The following is a 13,730-nucleotide window of genomic DNA, read 5'->3' on the forward strand; positions in this document are numbered from 1 at the left end:
TCATCTCTGAATAACTACTGAAACCTACATCCTTCTGAATCTGCTTACTGTATTCTTCACTTGGTCTCCCTCTATGATTTTTACCCCTCACATTTCCCTCCATTACTAATTTGATGATCCCTTGACATCTTAGAACGTGTTCTGTCAACTGATCCCTTCTTTCGGTCAAGTTGTGCTATAAATTTATTGTCTCTGCAATCCTATTTAGTACCACCTCATCAGTTATGTGATCTACCCATATAATCTTCAGCATTCTTCTGTAGCACCTCATTTTAAAAGCTTTTATTCTCTTCTTGTCTAAACTGTTTATCATCATGTTTCACTTACATACATGGCTACAGTCCATACAAATACTTTCATAAACGACTTCCTAACACTTAAATCTATACTCCATGTTAGCAAATTTCTCTTCTTCAGAAACGCTTTCCTTGCCATCGCCAATTTACATTTTATATCCTCTCTATTTTGGTTATCATCAGTTATTTTACTGCCCAAATAGCAAAACCCATCTACTATTTTAAGGGTCTCGTTTCCTAATCTAATTCCCTCAGCATCACCTGCTTTTATTTGACTACATTCCATTAACCTTTTTTTGCTTTTGTTGATGTTCATCTTATATTCTCCTTTCAAGACAACATCCATCTTGTAGAACTTTTTCTGGTACTTGCTCTCTATTCACCAGAACGTTCTGTACCAATGTAATGATATGTAAATGTGCAACTTTACTTTCTAATTTCTCTTCCACCAGATCTAGATGATCATTTAAATCTTGTATGTGCTTTAATGCTCATTCCACTCTCTTTTCTAGTTTATATGTTGCCCCATTTAATTTTGAACCTAAATCAAGGAGTTTATAATCTGTGCCAGAAAACCTTTCATCAATTAGTGAGTATCTGTTGTCAGTATCAGAAAATCCTTTGTGCATTCTTGTTATCAAGTGTGACACTGCCCATATAAAGTTTTTGAATGCTTCATTTTCCCACTTTCAGAACTACGTTTGTCAATCTCCTCACTAATAACATTTAAAAAGACAATAATTGACATTACTGGTATTGACAATAATTAAGAACTTACTAATAGTACATCTCATACATTTATTTTTATCTAAGACTTATAAACTAATGACCATATACCAGAGGTGCCAAGTCGCATATAGGCACAAAAAAAGACTGTCACAAATAAAGCTTTTGGCCAGGGGGAAAAAAAAAAACACCCACACACACACACACACAACTTCAGTCTCGCGCAACTGCAGCCATATCGTTACATTCCATCCTGGATTTTCCATTGTTTGGTTATAAACTAATGACATTCAATGAACAGTTACACTGTCTAAACTGAAATTTGTCTCTCAAGGTAACTGTATAAATTGAAATTAATGCTCCACTACACAATTAAACTCACAAGTTCTGATAAAGTGAACCCCAATTAGAGTTTGTACAGGCCATGTCGGCTGCTCAACTGTAGAGGCTGTGTGAACCAGGCGATCACCGGATGCCGCACTAGGCTGACTGCCTCGGCTGGGTGCGAATTGTTGCTAGATGGGTGTAGCATATCCACTGCACTCTCTGCGACCACTGCCCCAGGCAATTTTTCACAGAAAATAAGCTACTTGCCCATCACAGGGATGGTGTACGCAAAGCTTCTATATGTGCAGCTCCAACTTTCACATTTCATCCTTTCTCCTTCGAGACCATTCAAAAATATATTAAATTTTGAGACTTCCTTCCTCATATTTAATAGCGTCTGGTACATGCTGCGGAACAATAGTTCTTACTTTTTGATCTCACTGTTGAATGTCTAATGCTCCTTTTTGAGTACTGTTGCTATGAAAAATTCACCCTTATATATTCTGTGAAGGCAATATTAACTATTATAAAAAATGTTCAAATGTGTGTGAAACCTTATAGGACTCAACTGCTAAGGTCATCAGTCCCTAAGCTTACACACTACTTAACCTAAATTATCCTAAGGACAAACACCCACACCCACGCCCGAGGGAGGACTCGTACCTCCGCCGGGACCAACCGCACAGTCCATGACTGCAGCGCCTCAGACCGCTCAGCTAATACCGTGCGGCTTAACTATTATAAGGCTGGCTTCCGACACTATACTCTGAGGTCGACCTTGGCAGTCACTGACAGCACCTGCTACGATGTAGGGATGTCTGCTGTCAAACTCATCTACTGCATGCTGCCCCAGGAGTATCTCAAATATGATAATACCAAACAAATATTTGAACATTTATAGGATATCATCCACATACAAATAACAACATTTTGTTCTACCCTTGTCCTATTTAATCATTATTAAAATTATAATAAAATTAGTTATGCACACATTAGCTCATTTATAGACGATGAGAGTACAGAAAATCTCATCTCTAATGTTTATGCGAATTCTGTACACACACACACCTGGCAATTGGTAATGTCCTCCTTCCCTCCTTCCTTTTTAAATATACCTCATAGTGTAATCCATCGAAGTATAAAGGTATAAAATAACATTAATAATGGATGCCTTCTTGGCATGATCACAAATTCTTGCAGTATTCTAAGAACTAATATATGAATAATAAACTAATTCAAAAAATATCAAGAAGCTGAAATTATAAAGATCATGGATGCATACTTTGTAACTTACCAATTTAATAAGACGAGGGAAGTTCACTCTGATGACACTGGAATGAAAACAACAATATTAAAATTACTTGCCAGCTGTTTTACTTAAGTAAGACATAAGATACAACAAACTTTCATAGCACCTGTCAATTAAACATACACCATGTATGGAGACAGTATTTAAAAACTGTTGGTGTGCCCATTCAGTAACATCCCTTAAAAAGATCAAATACCTAGGCTCATTACAGTGTTATGGTTGGGCTCTTAAAGTAACTGCATCTTGCAATTAAATCTGGCAGATATGGGTTGCAACGTTGGGGTTAGGCTACTCTACTTTGAGGTTCTTCACAAATTCTGTTCTGCATAAATTTCTACTTTCAGTATGTCAGAATAACACCAACAGTAACGGTATAAAATAATTATTGATTCACATTAAATTGATGTGGCTAGCTGATAACCAATATAATAATGGTAAATACCTACACATTGTGAGGGTACACAATGTAGGTGAATTAAATTCGCTTTTTTCCCTGAAAGTGTTAATGGTGCAAAGTTTTCTGTACCCTCATCATCTATAAATGAGTAAGCGTGTCCGAAATTAATGTTATTAAAAAAGAGTATGATGTTTAAATATCACAGAAATGTGTCACTTTTAAGTATAAATCCTGTATTAGTTCAAATATTTGTTTGAGGAACTGCTCGTGCAGCATACGGCACTTGGAGTTTGTCAGCAGATGTTCATATAACACAGCAGATGCTGCATAGTGCTCCCGACACCACAAGGCCTGCCGAGGAGGGACTCGGAGAGAACTTAGTATCTGCTCGATATACAACTCTGTATGCAAGCTTGTAATAAATACTGATTTACATCAATGAAAAAGAATCAACATTTGAAAATATAGTATAATGTGTGGAGATAAAAAAATCTACTCACCACGTGGTGGCAGGAGAAAAATATATAAAAGGTACGGAAATGTGCGACCTTTCAGAGTCACTAGCTCCTTCTGACAGAAGGATTGAAAAGAAAGGCAGAGGGACGAAGGACAGGAATTGACAAGGTTTAGGAAATGGGGAGACTTATCTCACCCCAGTGCAGACACCAACAATCAGTCTTTCCTTCTCATCCCATTTGGTAAATCTCCCCAGACCCAGGATTATTGGCAATTTTTCCATAACTTTTCCCCTGTCCTAAACCTCACCAGTCGTTCTCCTTCATCCGGCGTACTTTCCCTTCAACCCTTCTGCCAAAAAGAGCCACTGGCTCCAAAAGCTTGGGCATTGCCGTATAATTTATGTGCATTTTCTCCTGTCATCGCTTAATAAATGTTGGTTAGTCAATAAAACTGTTGGAAGTCATTTTGGAAATGATTAATATAGAAAGATCACCAGTTAATTTCAATTTGATGAAGAAACTCTTTAATATCATCGTCACCATTATCATCATCATAGTTCTGCTATGTTATAGCACCTTTTGCATCCCCAATTCTAGCGGTCCATATCTTTCTTCTTAACACTGTCATAAGTGCTACCATCCAGTACTTTGTACGGAAACTGTAATCTCTTCCTTGCACGTCTTCTACATGCCCTTCTCAGACTGTTTTCACACACACCTCCTTCTTTCATAAAATATGCCCTATCCAGTTTCTCTTCCCTCTTTTTATTACACTCAGTAATCATCTCCACTCTCTTACTCTTCTCAGTAATGCCTCATTTTCACCCTATTCATCCAATTGGTTTTTGCAGTCTTCCTCCTAGTCCACATCTCAAAACCCCACCGCCTCACTCCGTCTCTCTTCACAATTGCGCCATTTCAGCACTGTACACAACACTCCATACAAAGCACTTCATCAGTCTTTCCCTTAAACCATATTCCATATTGCTTCAGAAAACTCTCCTTCTCTTATAAAATGCCTCTTTCCCCATTGCTATCCCAGTTTTACTTTTTGTGTTTCACTTCCAGTTACAGTTTATTCCACTTCCTATGTACTTAGGACTTCGTAAATGTTCTGATGTTCCCTAGTTCTGAATTGTCGTTACACTTTTATTTTCGCCTACATAAAATTACCTTTTTATTTCCTCCTAGATAAAATCAGACTTAATTAAAAGTGAATACAAGCACTTAAATTGTTTCTGATGTGGATGACATGATGACTGCTAATACAAAAAAAACAAGACAGAACCAGACATTCAGATATATGTTACAATGTATGTTTCAATATCTCAGAGAGGATTTATGATGCTACACAAAATTATTCACCTATACTACACTCATCCACTCTCACCTAAACTACAGCACAAATTCCTGTTTTCCAATAACCAACTGCAATAACAGTTCACTCTTTGCATCACTGCTATTCTTCGAGGTGAACCAATCACTGGAAACTGTCAAATCTATTAAATATCTGGGAGAATGTTTATGGAATTACCTGAATTGCAACAACCACGTAATACTAGTTATAGGAAAAGTAAATCATACTGAAATTTGGCAGAAGAGTCCTTGCAAAATGTTTAGCCCAGTGTCAAAGGAAACAGTTTGCAAATCAATAGTTTGACCAATACTTCAGCACTGCTCCTCAGTCTGGGATCTAGTACCATGGTGTGTGCTTACTGTCCAAAGAAATTTCTGAGAGCATATGTTCGCAAAAGCTTTAACCATTCAATTGCTTTCTCCTACATAAATCTCACATAAGGGCTGTAAAGGTAAAATCACAGAAATTTGAGGTAATATGGAGGCTTATGAACAGTTGTTTATCTCATAAACCATTAGCAATTAAAAGAGGAAATGGGGAAGGTGACACTGGTACAAAAGATACCCTCTGCCACAGACTGTACGGTAGCTTACTGAGTACAACATCTGTTCAAAAAACCCTGGAGCTTTGTCCACAAAACTTTTGTATCCTTACCTTTTAGTTATTTGTATGGTCTCCTTTGAAACACTGTCCCCTACAATTGATACATTGCTCCCTATGTCGTCCCCACTCCCGGAAGCAGTCTCGGGACACCTTTTGCTGGATTGCGCGAAGCACCATGTGCGAAGTTTCTTTCATGTCCATTGTTGCAAATGTTTGCCCTTTCAATGGTGTTTTCAACTTTGGAAATGGAAACAAGTCTTTAGGGGCCACGTCCAGAGAGTAAGAAGGATGACGCCGCACAGTGATTTCATTTTTTGTGGAATAGTCTTGCAACAATGGGGATGAATGCACAGGTGCATTACCATGATGCAAGAGCCACGATTTGTCTTGCCACATTTTGGGCCATTTCCTTCTCAACTGAAATGTTAAACTCTTCTGCAAAATCTCCCAGTCAGTCAGTCTTCGATTGGTACACACAATTTCGTTGATGTTCTCAATATAAGTGTCATCAGTACACGTTGAAGGGCATCTGTAGTGCCTTGAGAATTTCGGGGTAAATTCCAGAGACATTCGTAATTCCACTGCCTTGAACACATGTTGTTTTAGGGATAAGTGTGGTAAAGTAGAATCACGTCTACTGCCCCACAATTATGTGTGTGTGCAGGACGGACGTGTATCGGACGGATGATCGGCGTGAGCAGGTAGTAGACGAGCCCGCCTAAGAAATTACACAGCCCGCTCGAGGAATAAACGCGTCGTACTCTGTGCAACGTAAACCATTATTGCTGTGAACATCTGAAGGTTATTGAAAGAAAAGAAGGGACTTTTTATTCATTCATTCTCTCACTTATTGTCGTAAAGTCTGGACGGTTGTCTTGTTAAACTTGGAGAGATTTATAGACTGTATTTACAGAAAGATGATTGTAATAGCTTCCGTCGGACCGGAAGGTGTCGTGCTTACGGGAAATGTTTCAGTCTATGAAAACTGTTGTGTGTTATGAAAATACAGTGAGACTGAGTTCACAGTATTCTCAAGTGTACCGAGTTATTTAAAAGTACAGAAAATTCCTCCAGAGTAGCATCTATTCTTTGGAGAAAAAGCTGGGCCAAATATCGCAGCCGGCTATCCTGAAAGAAGATTAGCAAAGCAACTCCAAGTAAGTTCGACAGCCAAGGGGGAGTGTGAGTCTTGCACAGTAGTACCACCCTGCCACCCTTATTCACCGAAAACTGCCAGACATCCTGAACGAGTGCCATCTTTAACTTCTATCCGGCCATTTTAAACCATGTGAACCATTCGTAACACTGAGTACAGCTTAAACACTCATCACTGTAGGCTATCTGCATCATTTGGTGTGGCTCTGTAAAGGCTTTCTTGGGCTTCACACAAAATGTAATGCAGACGCGTTGTTCCTCTATCACCAGCATCTCAATATTCACAAGCTGTGCGACACAACATTCTTCTCAATACAGCACTAAACAGTAACTGGCAGACACACAATAACTAAACTTCCAGCAGTTACGCATTAAACAAAGGATTGCACCAACGAAATTACGAATGTTCCGCAATTTTTTGAACAGACCTCACAGAGGTATTGATATCATAATTTTCAAAATGTCCTGTCATTAATGTCTCTTATTGTGAGGGAACGTGATAACTTAGAAAGAAAGTCTTTTATGTTTACATTCATCGGTTAACGTAGAGTATTATCAAAAGTACGGTGAGTAATGTTAAAGAGTAATGCATTCATTTTTGTTATTAAACATAAGCAATTTTAGCAAGGAAGTAAACATTGTACTACATATTCCTCCTTGTTCAGTGTACCTCATTGCAGTCTACTGCCTGTGGAATGTAGATAACAATGTGTAGAATACAGCCGTGTCTGAATGAGTATTACAGTATATCAATGAAAAGAATCATTTTTGAAAATATAATTTAATTGTAAAGATAAAGAAAATCTACTCACCAAGCGGTGGGTGAAGAAAATTTGCAAGCATATGGAGCTAGTAGCATCTTCTTTTGGCAGAAGGGTTGAATGGGTGAAGGAAAACGACTGCAATGTCTCCGCTGACCACGGGTTCTGGGGAAGCTTTTCTGAACTGTCCCCATTTCATAAACCTCATCAGCCCTTTTCTTTCATCTCTCTTCCTCCTCTTTCAATCCTTCTGCCAGAAGAACGGGCCAAAAGGTAAGAAAGCTTGCAAATTTCAATACTTTTATATATGTTTTCTCCTGCAGCTGCCTGGTGAGTAGATTTTTTTGTCCATCCAATTACGATTACTACAGTCTGCAGCTGCACCGTCCTCCCCATCTCTGGGATCTGAGGCAGGAGACGATCAAGCTACAGCTGTAGAATCAATGTACAGTAACAGCCAAATAAAAAATGTCAAATTCTCTATATATGTGATTTGTAAAAGTAGTACACAGTAGGCAAATTAGAACTTTGAATTACATTTAGTACAATTTATAAGAACAATAAAAAGCTAATGTGTATAATGCCATAATCAGGTGGAAAGTGAAAGTTATGAGAGACTGGACAGCAAAAAGACTGTCACAAACATAGCATATTTTATTTACGTACAACACACTTACGTAAAAACAGATTGTCGAGACTTCACTGTACGACCAAATACTAAAGCCACATATGATGATACTTACAATCAGTCATCTGGTAATCTCACAACTCCTTTTGTAGCAGGATTCAAGGAATCCAGTTCACAACTGATGCTGTCATCTGCAACACAGATGACAAGCTGATCGACAGCGACATCTGTGAAGCCGTCCAATTCTCACACCTGCTCCTTCAATTGCACAGAAAATCACGCAAAATTGTCACATTTTCTTATCACACACAACTGCTGACTTCTCGTGTTGTCAAGCAGTAGTCAGTGGACGAGTGTCCAATTTTTTTTTCTTCTGCATACTTAATATACTGAAGACAGAAACTCCAGTAAACTCACATATCATTAGTGAAATCCGCTGTACCAGTAACGACGAATTATTTCCCTGCATAGTTTTCAATGACACTAAGCACAATCTGTTTCTTGCTGTTTTTTCCGTGGATTTCCATGCCTCTCATTCACTGCAGAACGCACAGCAATTTCATACGTTATCACAGCTGATACGAACGACAGGACTGTACATGTGCAACTAGCAGAAAAGAGAAAGCAATTGTCGAATTAAAATTGAAACGAGAATTAAACTCGTTGAGCACCTAACATAGACTGGAAAAAACAGTGAAGACTTGCAATGCTTTTTGTGTCTTATTGTGCCACTTACATAAGAATAAAAATGAAATAACTAATAAGTAGCATCTGTTTCCTATGGTGTCACAACATCTGGTCTAAATGCATTGCACTTGCTGAGCAGGAATTTGTTTACATTTGAGTTGAATTTATGATAAACAAAGTAGAGGGGTATGTAGCCCCATACCAAAACCTTATGTTTATAGGGTGATTCAGCCAAGACATTCACCTTAAATACTTACAGAATTGCGTAAGATATCATGATTCTGTTTTCACCCAGATGATTTATGAAAAGGTCCTGAATGAATTACGTATAGTCACTTTTTATAGCTCTTTTAATTATAGATATATCAGAATCAATTTTGTTTTTCTACTAATATTATAGCAATTTAAGCAGCTAACCGTACTTTTAAAAGTGATGTTTCACTCATCAATTGTATTTATCTGTTTTGAAGACAAAACTGACAGGTGTTTTATGGGGGAATTCGTGATTACATACCCATGTAAGGAAATACATCACATCAGATACAGAGCGAACAGCATGTTGCAGCACCACGGTACCTGTATAAAAGGGTCACAGAGGACATGTAGCTTTCACTCTGTGTGTGTGCCATCTGCAGCTCAACTGTTCTCTTTGCAACCTTCTGCAGTCTCTGTAAAGTATCATTTCTTAGTTTGTGAGAGGCATTTATTTTTCAAACTAAACAGCATTCGACATATGTGACAGACACACACACAGAATGAAAGCCTGGTGCCCATTTTATAGTGCTACATTGCAGCGCTGCTAACCTGTGTTTCCTCTCCACCCGATGTGACCCGTTTCCTTTTCTGGGTATGATATCATGAGCTTCTGCATAAGACAGCAATTGGTTTCATGTTCAAAACAGATAAATCTGAAGTTATACATATTACAATTTCTCCAAAACTACTACTCAGATTCTGAAGAGCGAAACACCATTCAATTCTTCTCTCTTAGGATTATGGTACTAACAGCAGAAATAACTATAATTCCATTTGACAAAGTGATCTTGATATTAATATCTCTGTAATTAATATAGCTATCCAAAGAAACAATATGTCATTTAGTGAGGACTTTTTCACTATTTATTTGAGTGAAAACTGTATTATGGTATCTTAAACTCTTCATGAAATATCTAAGGTAAATTATTTAGCTGAATCACCATGTATATAACATAAAACTTATTCTTTTCCACAATTTTATAATAAAAGGTGGGCATATGATCTTTGCAACTCAGGAGTGACTGCCTGTCTAACCTCAGTGCCTCTATCAGAATATCTAACAGCAGAACCAGGATGAAGCTATCAACGTGACCTCACAGACTGGCGCTTTTGATTTTCATCACATTTATATGACTTGTAGGTAATGGGTAAACATAAATATCCTAAAGCAGTATGGTGCAATTCTCAAAAATAATTAAAAAAATAGAGTTTAAAACTTTTAAGATTTCAAGTGCTGTTCAACACAAAACGTTCAAGTGTATTGGTTGTGGTTATGCTTGTAGTGCTTCGGTCTCCTTACCACATGGTCATTAATTATAATCCTGCTACCGGTAGATGTTTTTAAGTTTTATTTAAATTCATATGTACTATAAAACTGAAATATTAATTAAAAATAGTGATATGGATCATACTGTATTAACGAAACTAACATTTTTCATTGTTCATTACTAATCACACAAAAAAGGGTCATTGTCATCTTCGTTTCCCCTTTATCCATCATCAGGCTCAGCCGGGACTTTTATGATACTTCTCCCCTTTCCTCTGTCCTCCCCTTCTATAACAGTTTTGTTCAGTCCTGATTCATTCTTCTTAAACTTATCCTTACTTAGTCAATCCATCTTGCTCCAGGACTCCCTCTTGCCCTCAAACTTGGTCTCCATCACTCATTTTGGTATTCTTCCATCTTCCATTCTCTTTACATGTTCAAACCATCTTAACCTGTTCTTCTGAATTCTGTCATTCCGGATTCCTAATCTAATTTAATTACTAACATCTTCATTTCTCTCTTTCTCTCTCCTCATTTTCCATAACATACTTCTTAGGAAATTTCATTTCATTTCACTAACTTGAATTCTACTCTACCCTCTTCTTGTCTTAGTACAGCACTTCCTTGCACTTCGTAGGCACCCGTCTTCCCCACACTAAGCCTCCCCACGCATTGGTAAAATGTAACACTATGTTGTACCCTTTTGCTACTTTCTTCCTTCATTCTTGCATTCTCTATCATCACAATTCCTACTATTTAATGTTACCCACAGCTTCAATATCTTGTGCTTTAATGGTAATTTGTTCTCTGTCTCCTCTGGTCACCACCATAGTCTTGCTTTTCTCCACATTGCATTTCATTCCATATATCTCAATATTTTTATTTAGCATGTCTCTTTGTTCCTTTACCTCCCAACTGTTGGTTCCCCACATCATTATATGATTGGCGAATAGCAACAACTTCACCTCCCTTCTTCTATGAGCTCCTTTTGTCTCTTTTGCAATTTCATCCTTCACCATCTATAAACATAAAATTCAATCGCCACATGTATGAAAGGTCATCACTTGAGAACGGTTTCGGTGATTTGGTCGATATATTTTTTGTGTTCATAATTGTTGGAACAAGATTTGCATGAAAGAAATGTAAGAATATTCTTGGAAAATCCACCAGAAAAGTTGGAAATTTAGATGGTATTTTTGTTTGAAAATTTCAATAAAAGAAATGTGATAGTCGGTTTGACAGTTCTACTGTCATATGTTTTCATAACAATACAAAAAACTGTGATGTCTAGTTTGACAGCTCTGCTGTCACATATTTTCATAACAACTACAAATTCCGCATTGAATATTGATATTCTTCAGAAAAGAATATGACTGAAAGGGATATTTCAGTGTTATCGATGGTGATAATATTTTTGGTGTGCTGGGAAGACTCAAGTGATGTTAGTTCATCATAATTTGGTGTGTTACAAACACCCGATTTCAGTTCGTGGTTTCTTTCTTTGGAAATAATGCCACCAGTGAGGCATCTGTCAGCACACACACAACACAAGCCAACTACACAACTGTTGGGTCCATTAAAACTGACAAAGAGTGTAGACGGTGTGTGGAGGCAAATAAAATAAGAATTTCTCAAGCGTGATCCATCATGATGTGTACAATTGAGTTTGACTTGCTCAGTAGGAGCTTACACACAAAATACTTTGGAGCATCGACAAAATAGATGGCCAAACAACACAATTCGAACTGAACACTTACTGTTCAAATACAATCCAACAGTTGATTATGCCACAAATGTATTGGTCAACTTTGGAACAATGAATAATGCTTGTCAACATTGCAATGCTTTGAGGTTTTGACACGGACTGCCAGGATTATGTTGTATGAGCAAAATGGTAAAATTACCACAATTGACACTACCATCAGATCGACTGGCGGCTTTGCTTTCTGGCCAAGAACCTCGACTGAAGCATTTCTTGCAGAACATACAAAGGTACAACAGCTCCTTTCTGATGACATCACTTCAGGCAATATTATCGAAGAACAATTTATTTCACTTCACTGAATTCATGATTTTACTGAAATTGTTTCATTTCACTTCACACAAATTCAAGGAAAGATTCAGTAGGATGAATCCCTTCTCAACTGACTGACAGACAATGCAAAGCCTAAACAATTGGGGACAGAGACATATTATGAAATAAAACTTCCAGTTAAACCAGCTGCGAGAAAGAACATGCTAAGCTGTGCTGTGAAATTGTGCAGTTTTGTTTTCCTCTTCACAGCCATTTTTAACAGAAAATAATAAAATTGTGTTTTGGCTAACTTTATAATCCTACCTGTTCGTAAATTACAACCATATGAAATTCTGTCATTAGTGCCACTATCCTCAAAGATAAAAAAAGGTCTCTCTCATATTCCGTGTACTAATTGTTTCAACTGATTTACCCATTCATTTTGACTTCTATTCCCAATCAAGGTTCTGTTTGCAATAACAATAAATAAGGTCAGTGAGAGGGGGAAAGAGATGGACAGATAGGGGGCAGAGGAGGAGATGGACAAAAGGAGATGGGAGAAGGAGAGGCAAAGAGGGAGGGGGAGGACGACGAAACAATGTATGTCTAATTCCAATACATATTTAGCAATTGCAAAGTATTTCTGGGTTCGCTAATTATATATAACAATGGTGACACCACACTTCCTTATCTCAATTGATTAACATTACTAAGCCAATCAGTTCTTCCAACTTGGGTCTGGACACATCTGAAGCTTCTGTCACACATTCCTTGAAGAATTCCAGTAGTTTGTTTTCCAACTCCCAATACCTTTTCTCTTAGGACATGATAAAAGCCCTCAACTAAGTCATGAAATGTCTGCACCAAACCTTTCCCATACTCAAGATACATAAAACATTTCTTTCCCATACTCAATATAAATAAAACATTTTTAAGAATTTAATATTTGCATTTTTGGAATTATGTTTGTATTTTTAAAATCTCCTCAAATAAGAAAATATTTTAACTTCTATTTGATTCTACCCATTTTTGTACCAAATAGTAATTAATTACAAAAATGAAAATATATTATTTTTATTAAAAATATGAGTCACATCAAAATTTGTTAATTAAAATTTCAATTTATTAATAAATATGGAATTGATACATAACTTCAAGAAATCTGTATTTGCTGAGAATCGTACCAGTGAACTCATAACAACACGGCTGCAGCACTATGCACTATGCTACATTCATTCTGCTTGGAATGGTAGGAAAGTTTTGACTGTGATAGCACTTGGAAAACTTCAAAGTACATTATTTCGAGTACCTTTGAGGACTGTATTGTGCTGGATTACGAAATTGATGTTTGGACTCTGTCTCACGACCTATGAGTCTGGACAAAATCAAAGACGGCCATTCTGTAAGGTTCTAACATATCTCTTGATAAAGATGCAAGGGTGAACTCTTATGCTTGACTGAACATTCACTAAGGGACTGTAGTGGTATAT

General features: G+C 37.3%; 1 protein-coding gene across 1 annotated transcript in view; it reads right to left on the minus strand.

Annotated features, from left to right (window-relative positions):
* The window catches only part of LOC124551027 (nuclear RNA export factor 1-like), a 161,228-nt gene that overhangs the window by 55,110 nt on the left and 92,388 nt on the right, over positions 1–13,730 (minus strand). The window contains exon 9 of the mRNA XM_047125875.1: positions 2,644–2,680. Coding sequence (XP_046981831.1) covers positions 2,644–2,680 — 37 coding nt within the window. The remainder of the gene's footprint in view (positions 1–2,643; positions 2,681–13,730) is intronic.

The sequence above is a fragment of the Schistocerca americana genome, chromosome 9 (assembly GCF_021461395.2).
Source record: "Schistocerca americana isolate TAMUIC-IGC-003095 chromosome 9, iqSchAmer2.1, whole genome shotgun sequence".
Classification (NCBI taxonomy): Eukaryota; Metazoa; Arthropoda; class Insecta; order Orthoptera; family Acrididae; genus Schistocerca; species Schistocerca americana.